Source organism: Bombina bombina, chromosome 1, assembly GCF_027579735.1.
Source record: "Bombina bombina isolate aBomBom1 chromosome 1, aBomBom1.pri, whole genome shotgun sequence".
Classification (NCBI taxonomy): Eukaryota; Metazoa; Chordata; class Amphibia; order Anura; family Bombinatoridae; genus Bombina; species Bombina bombina.
In genome coordinates, this window is record NC_069499.1 from 579,318,473 (window position 1) to 579,336,143 (window position 17,671).

Here is a 17,671-nt window from a genome sequence, read left to right on the forward strand (position 1 = left end):
TTCCGCACCGAGTTGCATCTTTTATTTGTAGGCTTATTGGTTAAAGTACTCCAATCTCCTTTAGCAATTCCTCCGGAGCAGAGCCCCGACCCTCCGAAGGCTAATCCGCTGTGGATTGTAGGTGCATGAATCCCACTGTTGGAGATGTCTGTCTGATTTGTTGTGGGTAAGTGGGCCTAAGCTTCCCGGGCTACACCGGCTACTCACGGCTTGTCCTTGTTCAATCTGTAGCCTTATCTGGCTCAGAAGTGGATCCCCAACCCTCCGGAGTGTATTTGGGACTTGTCTGTTTATAGCCGCGGTAGTCCACCAGGAGTGTTTGAGATGGGCATGAAGGAAGTCAGCCATGTGGATCGCCTTTATCCGCAGGTTACATTCACTCTTGCCACAACACTTTATTTAGTCACAAGTTGATCTTTGGAGTGGCTCCCTTTCTAACAAGTTGGGAGTGTATTCTATTCTTGTGAAAATGTAGATTTTAGCTTGTTTTAATAAGTTTATTGTTCTCTATTACCGGAACTCTTTAGGAAAGCGTCTTTCCTCTTTGACGTCTAGCTCCACCCCCCATAAATGTATTTTTATGCATTAACTATTGTTAAAGGAGAAAACTAAAACAATCTAATGTTAAAGCATTTATTTAAACTCTGTAACTGATTACAGCCCTCACCGACTGTTAAACAGATATATATCAAGAACAGATGCAGAACAGGAAACTCTAGCTGAACAAACATACTAGCAAGATATAATGTGGGAAATTGTACAGTGCTGAAGTTAAAAATCAGGCTGTAGAGACAGTCTGTACAAAAATCATGTACCATTTTTGCCACTGTGTAACCTATAGTTTACTCTGTGAGCATGTTTATTTAAATAAAATAAGCATGATGAATGAGTTATTACAGTTGCTTAATAAGTTACATACAAAAAAGGACAGCAATATGTACAGGCCAATTGGAGCATAAAACAGCATTAAGCCACTCCAGGGCAGAGAAAAAAGAGTGACAACTATACTAGCCAATCAGAGACCAAGAAACACACGGCTAGATTCAGAGTTCTGCGGCCAAAGGGGTGCGTTAGCTAAGCGTGCTTCTTTTCCCCCGCACCTTTTAAATACCGTTTGTATTTAGAGTTCACAGAATGGCTGCGTTAGGCTCCAAAAAAGGGAGCGTAGAGCATATTTACCGTCACTGCAACTCTCGATACCAGCGGTGCTTACGGACGCGGCCAGCTTCAAAAACATGCTCGTGCACGATTCCCCCATAGAAAACAATGGGGCCATTTGAGCTGAAAAAAAAACTAACACCTGCAAAAAAACAGCGTTCAGCTCCTAACGCAGCCCCATTGTTTTCTATGGGGAAACACTTCCTACGTCTGCACCTAACACCCTAACATGTACCCCGAGTCTAAACACCCCTAACCTTACACTTATTAACCCCTAATCTGCTGCCCCCGCTATCGCTGACACCTGCATATTTTTTTAACCCCTAATCTGCCGCTCCGTACACCGCCGCTACCTACATTATACCTATGTACCCCTAATCTGCTGACCCTAACACCGCCGACCCCTATATTATATTTATTAACCCCTAATCTGCCCCCCACAATGTCTCCACCTACTTACAATAATTAACCCCTAATCTGCCGACTGAACCGCCCCGCTACTATAATAAATGTATTAACCCATAATCCGCCTCACTCCCGCCTCAATAACCCTATAATAAATAGTATTAACCCCTAATCTGCCCTCCCTAACATCGCCGACACCTAACTTCAAACATTAACCCCTAATCTGCCGACCGGAGCTCACCGCTATTCTAATAAATTTTTTAACCCCTAAAGCTAAGTCTAACCCTAACCCTAACACCCCCCCTAAATTAAATATGTTATTCTAACGAAATAAATTAACTCTTTTTATATAAATTAGTCCTATTTAAAGCTAAATACTTACCTGTAAAATAAACCCTAATATAGCTACAATATAAATTATAATTATATTGTAGCTATTTTAGGATTAATATTTATTTTACAGGCAACTTTGTATTTATTTTAACCAGGTACAATAGCTATTTAATAGTTAATAACTATTTAATAGTTACCTAGTTAAAATAATTGCAAAATTACCTGTAAAATAAATCCTAACCTAAGTTACAATTAAACCTAACACTACACTATCAATAAATAAATTAAATAAAATACCTACAATTAAACCTAACACTACACTATCAATAAATTAATTAAATACAATATCTACAAATAAATACAATGAAATAAACTAACTAAAGTACAAAAAATAAAAAAGAACTAAGTTACAAAAAATAAAAAAAATATTTACAAACATTAGAAAAATATTACAACAATTTTAAACTAATTACACCTACTCTAAGCCCCCTAATAAAATAACAAAGACCCCCAAAATAAAAAAATGCCCTACCCTATTCTAAATTTAAAAAGTTCAAAGCTCTTTTACCTTACCAGCCCTGAAAAGGGCCTTTTGCGGGGCATGCCCCAAATAATTCAGCTCTTTTGCCTGGAGAAAGAAAAACATACAATACCCCCCCAACATTACAACCCACCACCCACATACCCCTAATCTAACCCAAACCCCCCTTAAATAAACCTAACACTAAGCCCCTGAAGATCTTCCTACCTTCTCTTCACCATGCCAGGTTCACCGTTCCGTCCACCGAAGTCTTGATCCAAGCCTCCGAAATCTTGATCCTAGCCCAAGTGGGGGCTGAAGAGTGACGTCCATCCTCCGGCTGAAGTCTTGATCCAAGCGGGCAGAAGAGGACATCCGGACCGGCAAATATCTTCATCCAAGCCGCATCTTCTATGTTGTTCCATCAGATGACGAGCGGCTGATCTTGAAGACCTCCGGCGCGGATCCATCCTCTTCGTTTGACATCCAACTGAAGAATGAAGGTTCCTTTAAGGGACGTCATCCAAGATGGCGTCCCTCGAATTCCTATTGGCTGATAGGATTCTATCAGCCAATCGGAATTAAGGTAGGAAAATTCTGATTGGCTGATGGAATCAGCCAAGCAGATTGAGCTTGCATTCTATTGGCTGATCGGAACAGCCAATAGAATGCGAGCTCAATCTGATTGGCTGATTGGATCAGCCAATCAGATTGAACTTGAATCTGATTGGCTGATTCAATCAGCCAATCAGAATTTTCCTACCTTAATTCCGATTGGCTGATAGAATCAGCCAAACGGAATTCGAGGGACGCCATCTTGGATGACGTCCCTTAAAGGAACCTTCATTCTTCAGTTGGACGTCGAACGAAGAGGATGGATCCGCGCCGGAGGTCTTCAAGATCAGCCGCTCGTCATCTGATGGAACAACATAGAAGATGCGGCTTGGATGAAGATGTTTGCCGGTCCGGATGTCCTCTTCTGCCCGGATAGGATGAAGATTTGTTCCCGAAGATGGACTTCTTCATTTACCGCTTGGATCCAGACTTCAGCCGGAGGATGAACGTCACTCTTCAGCCCCTGCTTGGGCTTGGATGAAGATTTCGGAGGCTCTTCTGGACAGATCGGGACCCAGTGTGGTGAAGACAAGGTAGGGAGATCTTCAAGGGCTTAGTGTTAGGTTTATTTAAGGGGGGTTTGGGTTAGATTAGGGTATGTGGGTGGTGGGTTGTAATGTTGGGGGGGTATTGTATGTTTTTTTTTTACAGGCAAAAGAGCTGAATTCTTTGGGGCATGCCCCGCAAATGGCCCTTTTCAGGGCTTGTAAGGTAAAAGAGCTTTGAACTTTTTTAATTTAGAATAGGGTAGGGCATTTTTTTTATTTTGGGGGGCTTTGTTATTTTATTAGGGGGCTTAGAGTAGGTGTAATTAGTTTAAAATTGTTGCAATATTTTTCTAATGTTTGTAAATATTTTTTTATTTTTTGTAATTTAGCTTTTTTTATTTTTTGTACTTTAGTTAGTTTATTTCATTGCATTTATTTGTAGGTATTTTATTTTATTTATTTATTGATAGTGTAGTGTTAGGTTTAATTGTAGATAATTGTAGGTAGTTTATTTAATTTATTTAATGATAGTGTAGTGTTAGGTTTAATTGTAGATAATTGTAGGTATTGTATTTAATTAATTTATTGATAGTGTAGTGTTAGGTTTAATTGTAACTTAGGTTAGGATTTATTTTACAGGTAATTTTGTAATTATTTTAACTAGGTAACTATTTAATAGTTCTTAACTATTTAATAGCTATTGTACCCGGTTAAAATAATTACAAAGTTACCTGTAAAATAAATATTAATCCTAAAATAGCTACAATATAATTATTATTTATATTGTAGCTATATTAGGGTGTATTTTACAGGTAAGTATTTAGCTTTAAATAGGAATAATTTATTTAATAAGAGTTAATTTATTTTGTTAGATTTAAATTATATTTAATTTAGGGGGGTGTTAGGGTGAGGGTTAGACTTAGCTTTAGGGGTTAATACATTTATTATAGTAGCGGTGAGATCCGGTCGGCAGATTAGGGGTTAATAATTGTAGGTAGGTGGAGGCGACGTTGGGGGCGGCAGATTAGGGGTTAATAAATATAATATAGGGGTCGGCGGTGTTAGGGGCAGCAGATTAGGGGTTCATAGGGATAACGTAGGTGGCAGCGGTGTGCGGTCGGCAGATTAGGGGTTAAATTTTTTTAATAGAGTGGCGGCGATGTGGGGGGACCTCAGTTTAGGGGTACATAGGTAGTTTATGGGTGTTAGTGTACTTTAGAGCACAGTAGTTAAGAGCTTTATAAACCGGCGTTAGCCCAAAAAGCTCTAAACTACTGACTTTTTTCTGCGGCTCGAGTTTTGTCGTTAGATTTCTAACGATCACTTCAGCCAAGACTCTAAATACCGGCGTTAGAAAGATCCCATTGAAAAGATAGGATACGCGAATGGCGTAGGGGGATCTGCGGTATGGAAAAGTTGCGGCTGCAAAGTGAGCGTTAGACCCTTTAATGACTGACTCCAAATACCAGAGGGCGGTAAAAACCAGCGTTAGGAGCCTCTTACGCTGGTTTTGACGGCTACCGCCCAACTATAAATCTAGCCGTTAGTGTCTGCACTGTCCTTGCATGAATTTGCTGACAGACACCTACTCTCCTTCACCCCCAGCTGAAGCCAATGGGCGGTTTATTCTGCTTGCTTGTTTCTGCCTGTCTGCAGCTATGTTCTGTACATTCCCCAGCTCCCCTGTCCCTAACACATGTGAGCTCTCTTTACTACTAAATCATTTCTTCCTTTTTACTACTCCTTGCTTAATACAACTATTTGGAATTTAGAGTTTAAATGATGAAACCTCTCTGTATACCACTGTACAAAATATAAAAGATTAAACAGGTTTAAAAATCCTATGGGCTCCATTTATCGTAGGTCGAGCGGACATGATTTACTACCGCGAATCATGTCTGCCGGACTTTGTTGCACTGCTGCCACCTGCTCGCTTGTGGCGAATCAACGGCTAGCAGGGGCTGCCAATCATCCTGATCAGATCGGGATTATTTCAATGTGGTACTTAATTATTGTTTCAGGAAGCCTGAAAAGCTGGGGCCCTGAAGCTGCTTTTGCAACTTGATAAATGGGGTTCTATGCTTTTAATTGGGCTATATTTGTTATTTTTTTACTCAGCATTACAACTATTTGTTCCAATCTGAAGCAGAAATAAAAGCAATAATTTTTTTTAAAATCACATCTTCTGAAGTTTTGAAATATATTTAAAACATAGTGTACTTTTTTATGCAAGCACCGGTTGTCTTTAATATAATAATTGTGATCCTTTCCCAGTAGTAGAATTTAGAATTAGTTTACATAGCTAAAGGGACAGGAAACCCTAATATTTTTTTTCATGATTTAGATAGAAAATACAATTTTAATCAACTTTCCAATTTACTTATTTTATCAAATTTGCTTCATTATCTTGTTATCCTTCCCTGAAGGAACAGCATTACACTACTGGCAGCTAGATGAACAAATCTAGTTAGCCAATCACAAGAGACAAATGTGTGCAGGCACCAATCAGCAGTTAGTTCTCACTAGTGTATAATATGTTCATATTATTTTTCAACAAAGGATACCAAAAGAACAAAGTACATTTTAAAATAGAAGTGAATTTAAAAGTGTCTTAAAAGTATATGCTCTATCTGAATCACGCAAGTTTAATTTTGACTTTCCTATCCCTTTAGCTCACATAGCACTCTGTTTATACATTCAAGATGTTACCCATCTCAGTAGCTATGGCAAGTGTGACTCATACCAATTATGGTAGAAGTGAGAAGCGGGGAAATCACATATTTTAAAGTAGGAAGAGAGTACAAATGTAGTTTCTGGAGGGCCCGCCATCCCTACCTTCTCCATTGTGCCTCACAGGACTGGCTTCAATATAACTTGCAGTGGGTCTGCAGAGATTCACCTGGGGGGGGGGGGGGGGGCAGGGGTAGTACTCAAGCTTGCTATATGATACTTTGCAGAGCTCAGCTGCTAGTCCATCCCATCCTTCTCTAAACCTCCTCCACCAGACACAGCACTGTTGGTAAAAAGTAAAAATAAAATAAAGTTTGGTGGGGGTGAGGTTGGGAAAAAAACGAAACTCTCAGTTAGTCAAATTCTGCAGTGCTTTTTCTCCACCATCACGCGCAGGACTACTAAGAGGTTAGACAGCAGAGAGAGTCCACATAGCCCGAGTCTCCGGGAAAATTACCAGGACTATAAAGTATAGGGACAAACAGCAAAATCCTGTTATTGATCTGGGAGATTCGGGACTGTTGACAATTACATTTAGTGGTTGTTTTAACACAGAGATATATATAAAGTAAGAAAATCTGGGTTTACATGCAAAATTAATCTTCATTTAACAAAAGTACAAACGTTCTTCGGCTGAATCACCCAATTTTTTTTTAATTGAGACCACTGCAGGGGTGTAGATGCAGAATATACTTGTGAAAAACACATTTTTACATTTCTTTTATTTTGATTCCACACTATGAGGCCCATTTATAAAGCTCCAAACGGAGCTTGAGGGCCTGTGTTTCTGGCGAGTCTTCAGACTCGCCAGAAACAGCAGTTATAAGGCAGCGGTCTAAAGACTGCTGCTCCATAACCCTGTCTGCCTGCTCTGATGAGGCGGTGTCATACTCTGCAGGGGAGCAGGTTCATGAGTTAGGAGCTGTTGTGCAGAGGTGTCAGGATCTGGGGTTAAAGTTGTGTTTTGTCTGCATGAGTCTTTCCTTTTTGGCATGATTAAACAGGTACAAGGTTTTAGGAAATAAAGGTGATGGTTTTATTGATAGGATAATTAGCAATGCAGAGATATGCAAACAAGATAAGGCAAAGTCTATAGGCTGCAGTATCAGGCAGGAATAGATCTTTGTAATAACAGGCAGAATACTTGCATATGCTGTAGACTAGAAGTTCTGTAATAACAGGAAGGAATGCAGATCTTTGTAATAACAGGCAGGATACTTGCATATGCTGTAGTCTGGAGCTCTGTAATAACAGGCAGGATACTTGAACATGCTGTAGACTGGAACTCTGTAGTAACAGGCAGGAATGCAGGTCTTTGTAATAACAGGCAGGATACTTGCATATGCTGTAGACTGGAACAAGTCAGTCCTTAGGAAAAAGAGAATTAGCCAAGATCAATTGCCAGGAAATCAGTCCAAAAACGAAACACAGTGCCAAGGGACTATCCAGAAGAGTAGTCACAAAAATAAGCAGAAATCAGGCACCAATATATCCAACAAATCTGTATTTCACTCAGGAAATAGGACCAGAGGGTCTGTCAGAGTATAACACTCAATGTCAAGGCCCAGAACTGCAAGCAAACCTCCCAAATATAGCAGACTGCTGATTATATGATTTGTTTCAGCTGGTAAGCAGGTGGAGCCAGAAAGCCAAAGTTGCAGCAAACAGAAAAACACAATATTCTTAGCCTGTGATCAAGCCATCTGGTGGCAAAGAGGTAAGACAACAGGCTGGGAAAGAACAGCAGCAGAAATAGAAACAGGTCCCAGGTTCAATTCTAGGCTGGATCATGACAGTACCCCCTCCTCAAGGACAACATCTGGGCATACTTAGCATTCTCATATAGCTCCAGATCTTAAATGCGTACTAGTGTGCCATCAGAGGCATAAGTACAATCAGGGGGTATTATCTTTTTTGAAGGGTTCTCCAGAAGAGGATTCTGCGGACTGGAATTAGTATAGAGGCCCCCAACATGACCAATCTTTGGTTTCCGTGCAGTTCTATGCTTGTAGGTTCTGAAGAGGTGGGTCTGAGGAACAGAAGGTAAAGGACCTTTTGACCTAACAGCAGTTTGAAGCACCGTCCCTTCAGTGGCAGAATCAGTATCATCTTCAATGCTTGAATAGTTAGACATTTCTTCTGAAATGGCTCGCCAGAAACAGCAGTTATGAAGCAACGGTCACAAAGACCGCTGCTCCATAACCTGTCCGCCTGCTCTGAGCAGGCGGACAGACATCACCACAATACAACCCGATCGAGTACAATCGGGTTGATTGACACCCCCTGCTGGCGGCCTATAGGCCACAAGTTTGCAGGGGGCGGCGTTGCACCAGCAGCTCTTGTGAGCTGCTGGTGCAATGCTGAATACGGCGATCGTATTGCTCGCAGTATTCAGCGAGGTCTGGCAGACCTGATCCGCTGTGTTGGATCAGGTCTGCCAGACCTTGATACATATGCCCCAATGGGGCCAATTTATTAAAGTGCGGACGGACATGATATGATGCAGCTGTTGGCATTTATCATTGCACAAGCCATTCAAGAGAATGGCTTGTGCAATGCTGTCCCCTGCAGATTCGCGACCAATCAGCCGCTAGCAGGGGGTGTCAATCAGCCTGATCATCAATCAGCGGAGAAGTTATGGAGCAGCGGTCTTTTGACCGCTGCTTCATAACTACTGTTTCCGGCAAGCCTGAAGGCTTGCACAGAAACAGGGGCATCAAGTTCCATTCGGAACTTGATAATTCGGAGCCAAAGACTGTAAAGGAATTCAAAAATACCTGTGACATGCATAAGACTATCCTAAGAAAAAAGTAACATGTAATATGGGTAGACTTGATGTGCCTTTTTGGTTCTTATCTACAGTCAAATTCTATGTTTCTATGATTATTATAAGGTAAGGTTTTTCACTTTCAAAAATAACAATAAAAAGCATTACTTTTTGCATCATGCATTTTCTGTTTTGTATTCTCTACAGAAAGCAAAACCCTATGAAGTGGCAGTGGATGTTGGCTGTGGAACTGGAAGATACACTGAGCTACTTGCTTCTCATTTCCAGAAGGTTCTTGCTTTTGACAGCAGTGAATCTCAGATAAATGAGGCCAAGAGAGCTGGCTCATCCAAGAATGTCCAATATCAGTAAGTTTCACAATGTTTTATTGTATTATTATTATTATTTATTATTATTATTATTTGAAGAGCGACAACAGATTCTGCAGCGCTATAAACAAATGCGATGTACAACAAAACAATTATATGGATCAAATGGGTAGAGGGCCCTGCCAAGCGTTGCACTGTTGTAGTCAGCTCTTAAGAAGGGGATCTACAAACAGCTGGACTCTAAGGCTTACATGCTAAGGGGGCTCAGGGGATAGCAATGCAGGAGCGGAACTGGTATAAAGAAAGGTTAGCGTAGGTTGTATGCATCCCTGAACAGTAGAGTCTTTAGGGAGTGCTTGAAGCTTTAAAATCTTGGGGAGAGTCTTGTGGAGCAAGGCAGAGAGTTCCAAAAGATGGGAGCCAGTCTGGAAAAGTCCTGTAAATGGGAGTGTGATGAGGTAACAAGAGAGGAGGAGAGTAGGAGGTCATGAGCAGAGTGAAGTGGACGGGAGGGAGAGTATCTGGAGACAAGGTCTGAGATATAGGGGGGGAGCAGTGTAGTTGAGGGCTTTGTATGTCAGAGTGAGAATTTTGTGTTTGATCCTAGAGGAAGCCAGAGAAGGGATTAGCAGAGAGGTGCAGCAGATGAAGAGAGACGTGTAAGGAAGATGAGCGTGGCAGAGGCATTCATTTATTATTGTAAAGGAGCTAGGCAGCAGGTGGTGAGACAAGAGAAGACAGAGTTGTAGTAATTGAGGCGGGAAAGAATTAGAGAGTGGATTAAAATCTTAGCTGTGTCTTGTGTAAGGAAGTGTCTAATTTTAGAGATGTGGAAGTGGCAGGCTTTAGCCAAGGACTGAATGTGAGGAGTGAAATAAAGATCTGAGTCAAATGTGACATCCAGCATGCGGGGTAGGGGTAATGATGGAGTTGTCGACAGTTATAGAGAGATTGGGGGTGGAGATTTTGGAAGAAGGGGGGAAATAAGGAGCTCAGTTTTGGAGAGATTTAGCTTGAGGTAGTGAAAGGACATCCAGGAAGAGATGTGAGAAAGACAGTTAGTGACATGGGTTAGCAAGGAAGGAGATAGGTCTGGTGCAGAGAAGTAGATTTGGGTGTCGTCGGCATACAAATGATGCTGGAAACCATGAGACTTTATTAGGGAACCTAGTGATGACATGTAGATTGAGAAGAGAAGGGGACCGAGGACAGAGCCTTGCGGTACTCAGACAGAAAGTGGTGACGGGGCAGAGGAGGCCCCAGAGAAGGCTAGACTAAAGATACGGTTTGACAGGTAGGAAGAGAGCCACTAGAGGGCTGTGTCACAGATGCCGAAGGATTGGAGGGTTTGGAGCAAAAGAGGGTGGTCAACAGTGTCAAAGGCTTCAGACAGATCAAGGAGGATAAGAAGAGAGAAGAGGCCTTTTGATTTTGCTGTAAGTAGGTCGTTGGTAACCTTAAAAATTGCTGTCTCTGTGGAGTGATGGGGACGAAATCCAGATTACAGTGGGTCACGGAGGGAGTTTAATGTAAGGAAATGGAATAGGCATGCATATACTGGTTTTTCGAGAAACTTTGAGGCAAGAGGGAGGAGGAAAATAGTGCAGTAGTTGGATGGGGAGGTAGGATCAAGGAAAGGATTTTTGAGGATAGGTGTGACCAGTGCATGTTTCAGAGATGAGGGAACTATACCGGTGCTGAGGGAGAGGTTGAAAATGTGTGTGAGTATAGGGGTAAGGGTAGCAGAGAGGGAGGGGAGTAGCTGTGAGAGGATAGGGTCAAGAGGACAGGTAGTGAGGTGAGAGCGCAGTATAAGTGCAGAAACTTCTTCCTCAGTAACAGGGGAGAATGAGCTAAGTTTAAGATTATGTGGGTTGTGGTTGATTGAGAGCATTTGAGGGGGTGAGAGAATGGAATTATGTTGAGAGCTGATTTTGTTTCTGATGGAGTCAATTTTGTTAATGAAGTGGCTGGCAAAGTCTTGAGCTGACAGAGAAGTTGTATTAGGAGGAAGGGGAGGGCGGAAAATAGTATTGAAAGTGGAGAACAGACGTTTTGGGTTTGAAGAAAGATTAGAGATAAGAGTAGAAGAAGTAGTGTTGCTTATGGTGATTAAGGGCAGAATAGTAGGAGTTCAAGGTGAATTTGTAATGAAGAAAATCAGCTGAACTCCGAGATTTTCTCAAGTGCCGCTCAGTAGTATGGGAACATCTGCATAGGTACCGTGTCAGAGGAGTATGCCAGGGCTGAGGATGAGTGTGTGATTTCTGAGCTATGGTCAAGGATGTATGTAAGGGTAGAATTATAGTGGCAAATAGATTGGTCAGGGCAGGAAAAGGAGGAGAAGGATGAGAGGAGAGGTTTGAAGGAATTAGCAAGCTGTTGCTGATCTAATGACATAATGCTTCTGTGAAATTTGGTGTGAGGAGTAGAAGGAGGGAGAGTTGTAGGGAGGGATGATATGTTGCAAGTAAGGCGATGGTTGTCAGAAAGAGGAAAGAGGGGGAGTTTGTGAATCTTGAGAGAGTTAATCGATAGCTAAAGATCAGGTCAAGGGAGTGACCATCTGTGGGAGAATAAGTCCATTGTGACAAACCGAAAAAGGAAGTGAGTTGCAGAAGTTGTTTTGCAGATGAGGCAGTGAGAGTGTCAAGAGGGATGTTGAAGTCTGCAAGAATGAGGGCAGGGGTGTCTGAGGAAAGGAAATAAGGTAGCCAGGCAGCAAAGTGATCTAGAAATTGAGTTGAGGAGTCAGGGGGTCAGTATTTGACTGCAACACATATATAGAAAAGAGAGAATAAGCAGATCATGTGGGTTTTGAATGAGGAAAATGTGAGGGAAGAGATGGGTTGTATTTATTGAAAGGTGCACGAGAGGAAAGTAAAATACCTACACCACCTCCTTGTCTATTACCAGACCTAGGAGTGTGGCTGAAGTGGAGACCCCCATGTGACAGAGCAGCAGTGGATGCTGTGTCTAAGGGAGAGAGCCAGGTTTCTGTTAGGGCCAGAAGGTTAAAGGGACATTCCAGTCAAAATTTAAATGCACATAGATTAATTACATCTTTGAATGGAAACATATTTGCAATATACATGTATTAACAAAAATGCTTCTAGTAAAAGTTAGCACTGTTTTAGTGTTAACATTTTTCTCTGCATGTGAAGCATAGCTAGATATTGTCACTGCCCCCACATTTTAAATATTGCAGCTGCTCAGATCATCACTGTGGCTTGTATCATGTCAGAAATTAACTAATTGAGTCATTACCAGATGATATAAGCACCTTAGGCTCTCTGAGCAAGTGCTGTGTTTAAAATGCTGGTGCACGGTGCATACTAAAATACACTTTCGAAACAGCTATAGCTTTCATTAGAAGCATTTTTGCTAATGCATGTATATTACAAAATTGCTTCTGTTCAATAACAAAATGCACCCATGTGGTTTCCAATTTTGGCTGGAATATCCCTTTAAGGGAGCGAGAGATAAAGAAGTCATGTATAGAAGTGAGCTTGTTGCAAACAGAGCAAGAGTTACAGAGAGGGGTAGTGGCTTTTGATGCAAGAGGAATGTAAGTAAGGTTGGCAGAGTTGTTTTCTGAGTCTATGGGACGGTACACATGGATGTGCACAGCTAGGCAGTTGTTGGAGACCAGGATTATGGGAGATGTCACCAGCAGTTAGTAAAAGCAAGAGGGAGAGTGACATGAGATACAGATTTGCAGTAATGAGACTGCTTTTGAGACGAGGTGCAGGGGGGGAGAGAGAGTGTTTAGGGAAAGGTAAAGTTCATGAGTACAAAAGTAAGGTGAGTTTAAGAGAGATGGGCTAATGAACAGTGCAGGTGGAGAGCGAGAAGGAGTAATTGAATAATGTAGTTGGTTATAGAGACAAGAGGCAGCAAAAAGGAATATGAACATATTGAGCATTTTTACTAAAGTGTGGACCAATTAAACACAAAAGACACAGTATTACGGTAGCAATTGCATAAGGAAACAATGAGGTACATAGAACATAATATTACAAAAGTACTTGCTTTGTGTCTTGCCCCATCCTTGTTCAATTCTTGTATAATTCTATTGTTAATGCCTAACTTATAAAATGTTCACTTCAAAAATGTGTACATATGTTGTTGTAGCAATGCACAGCCAAAGCTGATGTTAAATTATATAGGCAGGGAAGTCAGCTGTGTCCATTAAATTACTTGATTGATAAATCAGAGACAAACGAAGGGCCAATTTGAAAGTTAGATTCTGGTCTGGTCAGGGTGAAATGTTAAGTAAACAGACAAAAACATTTGGAGGAGGTTAAAAATATGGCATAAGACAGCTATAAATTTTAGAATAATAGCAAGTATTGATAAGGATTGAACATCACATGGCAATTAACAAAACATTAGAAGTAATATATTGGATAACAGTACAACAAATATAGGACTAAATTAACAACCTAAAATAATTAGCTCTATTTGTTAATAATAATTTGTATTATTATTATTTAACTTTTAAGTTGAAAAAAACAAACAAAAAAACTAGCAGTGTCTTTTATATGTTTCGGGGAACAACAGAACAGTCTGAGGAAAGAAACTGTTACACAATAATAGATCCATCAATCTATCTATTCAATCACACACAAATACAGATCTCATGCAACACAGACTTATCTGGATGAAGGACTATACTTGTCAATATTTGAATCATGCAGAGTCAGTACTGTAGTTCAGTTCCATTGATAGCTTAACTTAAAGTGATAGTAAAGTTTCCAATTCGTATAATCAGTAACCGGAATGTAAACCATATTTAACATGGACTTTAATTCATCCATTCTAATGAAGATGCACAATAACTTACTTTTTAATGTTGCAAATAAATTCTAATACTCCGTGCTCCGTGTGCCCGCTTCAAACGTTTTTTATGTTTTCTTTCCTTATGAGCTTTTGACTGTTTTCCAATCGGCACTGTAGCCACCAACAAAAAAAAATATTTAATGCTATATGGCTAGAGAGCTCACGTGGGTGGGCTGAGCAGAGGGTATTAGAGTTTCATTGCTATATTACAAAGTTACAGCATATCTTCATTAGAATAGATTAATTAAAATGCATCTAAAATATTGTTTCCATTTTGAATCTGATTATATGAATTGGAAACTTTACCATCACTTATAGGTAGTTAATGGTATTACAATTTAGGATACCAAATTTAGACACTGGGGATTTATGTAGAATAATATTGTGTTCAAGGGAAAATATGTATGTAAAAAGAAGCAAAAAGACATTGTGGGAATCAGTATCATAGTACCAAAAATACAGCTGATCTTAAAATCAGGTAACCATGACAAATCTTTTGATACAACAGTTTATCTGTTGGTACTAACCTAGCAGATGGGAATATAGAACTGTAGAATAACCAATAGGTGTTCTTTGCTTCAACCACAGGAGCAACACTATTATTATTCAAATGCAAACCTTTTGGCTTGACATTTTGCTTCATTCTGTTCCATTGTGTAGGTTGTACTATTTCTAATGGACTTGTGCCATGACAAAACATTTAGCATCCCAAATAAAAAATATGTACATTTTAGTATACATTTCATTCTTTTTTATTTGTAACACAAAATATGTAGTGTATTTATTGAATTGCTCAAATGGACACTTTTATGTGGGGAAAAAGGAGGATTATTTACTAGAACCACAGAAGGGTGGACCGCAGCTGTTTAATTTATATTGCCCTTAAAACCAGGAGTTTTTTGCCCGAACTGGACATTAAGGGCCACTCTTTTAACAATTTACCTCTCTACTTAGGGTTGGTGACAGAGAAAAGAGCCTTCTGCATCTAGAGTTAAAATTGATCTACAGATTTACTACTATTGTGCCTTCTGGTCTAAATACCACACCAACCACGAATGGCATTGTTTTTACTCATGTTCATTGGCACATATAATATATGATTAAACTCTTTAGCTGAAATTGGGTTCTATTTATTGTGGTTTATTTCACTGTAGAAAAGGGTGACTAGCTTTTTAAATATAGATTTTCTTCAAATATTAATATTCAATTACTTTCAGGTAGATTACAAGTTTTGTGTTCATGTTTTAACGCTAAAAAAATTGTAATTTCAGCGTTAAAACAGCAACGCAGCCGGTATAGTCGGTCTTGTCGGTATAGCTGTACCACAAGCCTTTTAGCCTGTAACGCAACGTCAGTCCCGCAATTGAAAAAAATGACTTTTTTTCATGGAATTCCCATAGCGCTGCCATTACAAATTTTGTGGTGAGGCTAAAAAACTTGCGTTCCAGCCTATACCGACACAATCTGTACCACCATCTGAGAGTAGTAGTTATGAGTTTTACGCAAACAAAACTGTTACATAAAACTCATAACTAAAGTGTTACAAAGTACACTAACACCCATAAACTACCTATTAACCCCTAAACTAATAGTTACATTGTATCTAGCTTAGGGTTTATATTTATTTTACAGGCAACTTTGTATTTATTTTAAATAGGTACAATAGTTATTAAATAGTTATTAACTATTTAATAACTACCTAGTTAAAATAAAGACAAATATACCTGTAAAATAAATCCTAACCTAAGTTACAATTACACTTAACACTACACTATCATTAAACTAATATCCTAAACTACCTACAGTTAATTACAATTACATTAAATAAACTAAATTACGAGAAAAAAAACACTAAATTACAGAAAAAAAAGAATTACAAGAATTTTAAACTAATTACACCTACTCTAATCCCCCTAATAAAATAAAAAAGCTCCCCAAAATAATAAATTTATCTACCCTACACTAAATTACAAATAGCCCTTAAAAGGGCCTTTTGCGGGGCATTGCCCCAAAGTAATCAGCTCTTTCACCTGTAAAACAAAATACAATACACCCCCCCAACATTAAAATCCACCACCCACACACCCAACCCTACTCTAAAACCCGCCCAATCCCCCCTTAATAAAACCTAACACTACCCCCCTGAAGATCTCCCTACCTTGAGCCGTCTTCACCCAGCCGGGCACAAGTGGACCTCCAGATGGGCAGAAGTCTTCATCCGATCCGGGCAGAAGAGGTCCTCCAAGCGGCAGAAGTCTTCATCAAGGCAGCATCTTCTATCTTCATCCATCCGGAGCGGATCCATCAGCCAATCGGAATTAAGGTAGGAAAAATCCTATTGGCTGATCCAATCAGCCAATAGGATTGAGCTCGCATTCTATAGGCTGATTGGAACAACCAAAAGAATGCAAGCTCAATCCTATTGGCTAATCCAATCAGCCAATAGGATTGAACTTCATCCGCTCCGCTTCGGATGGATGAAGATAGAAGATGCCGTCTAGATCCGAGATGCCCGGATCGGATGAAGACTTCTGCTCCTCTGGAGGTCCACTTGTGCCCAGCTGGGTGAAGACGGCTCAAGGTAGGGAGATCTTCAGGGGGGTAGTGTTAGGTTTTATTAAGGGGGGATTGGGTGGGTTTTAGAGTAGGGTTGGGTGTGTGGGTGGTGGGTTTTAATGCTGGGGAGTATTGTATTTTTTTTTTTACAGGTGAAAGAGCTGATTACTTTGGGGCAATCCCCCGCAAAAGGCCCTTTTAATGGCTATTTGTAATTTAGTGTAGGGTAGGGAATTTTATTATTTTGGGGGGCTTTTTTATTTTATTAGTGGGATTAGATTAGGTGTAATTAGTTTAAAATTCTTGTAAAAAAAATTTCTCCGTAATTTAGTGTGTTTTTTTCCGTAATTTAGTTTATTTAATTTAATTGTAATTAATTGTAGGTAGTTTAGGTAATTAGTTTAATTATAGTGTAGTGTTAGGTGTAATTGTAACTTAGGTTAAGATTTATTTTACAGGTATATTTGTCTTTATTTTAACTAGGAAGTTATTAAATAGTTAATAACTATTTAATAACTATTCTACCTAGTTAAAATAAATACAAAGTTACCTGTAAAATAAATATAACTCCTAAGCGAGCTACAATGTAACTATTAGTTATATTGTAGCTGTCTTAGGGTTTATTTTATCGGTAAGTATTTAGTTTTAAATAGGATTGATTTATTTAATGATGGTAAATTTATTTTGTTTAATTTAAATTATATTTAAGTTAGAGGGGTGTTAGGGTTAGGGTTAGACTTAGGTTTAGGGGTTAATAAATTTATAATAGTGGCGGTGACGTTGGCTGCGGCAGATTAGGGGTTAATAAATTTAATATAGTTGCGGCGACGTTGGGGGGGCAGATTAGGGGTTAATAAATATAATGTAGGTGTCGGCGATGTTGGGGGCAGCAGATTTGGGGGGATTTATAGAGATAATGTAGGTGGCG

At 39.7% G+C, this 17,671-nt stretch overlaps 1 protein-coding gene across 3 annotated transcripts in view; it reads left to right on the forward strand.

The window, feature by feature from the left end:
• The window catches only part of LOC128645666 (putative methyltransferase DDB_G0268948), a 201,569-nt gene that overhangs the window by 116,370 nt on the left and 67,528 nt on the right, over positions 1-17,671 (forward strand). For all 3 annotated transcript variants that reach the window (XM_053698817.1, XM_053698815.1, XM_053698818.1), the window contains exon 4: positions 9,224-9,384. In XM_053698817.1, the coding sequence (XP_053554792.1) occupies positions 9,224-9,384 (161 nt within the window). The remainder of the gene's footprint in view (positions 1-9,223; positions 9,385-17,671) is intronic.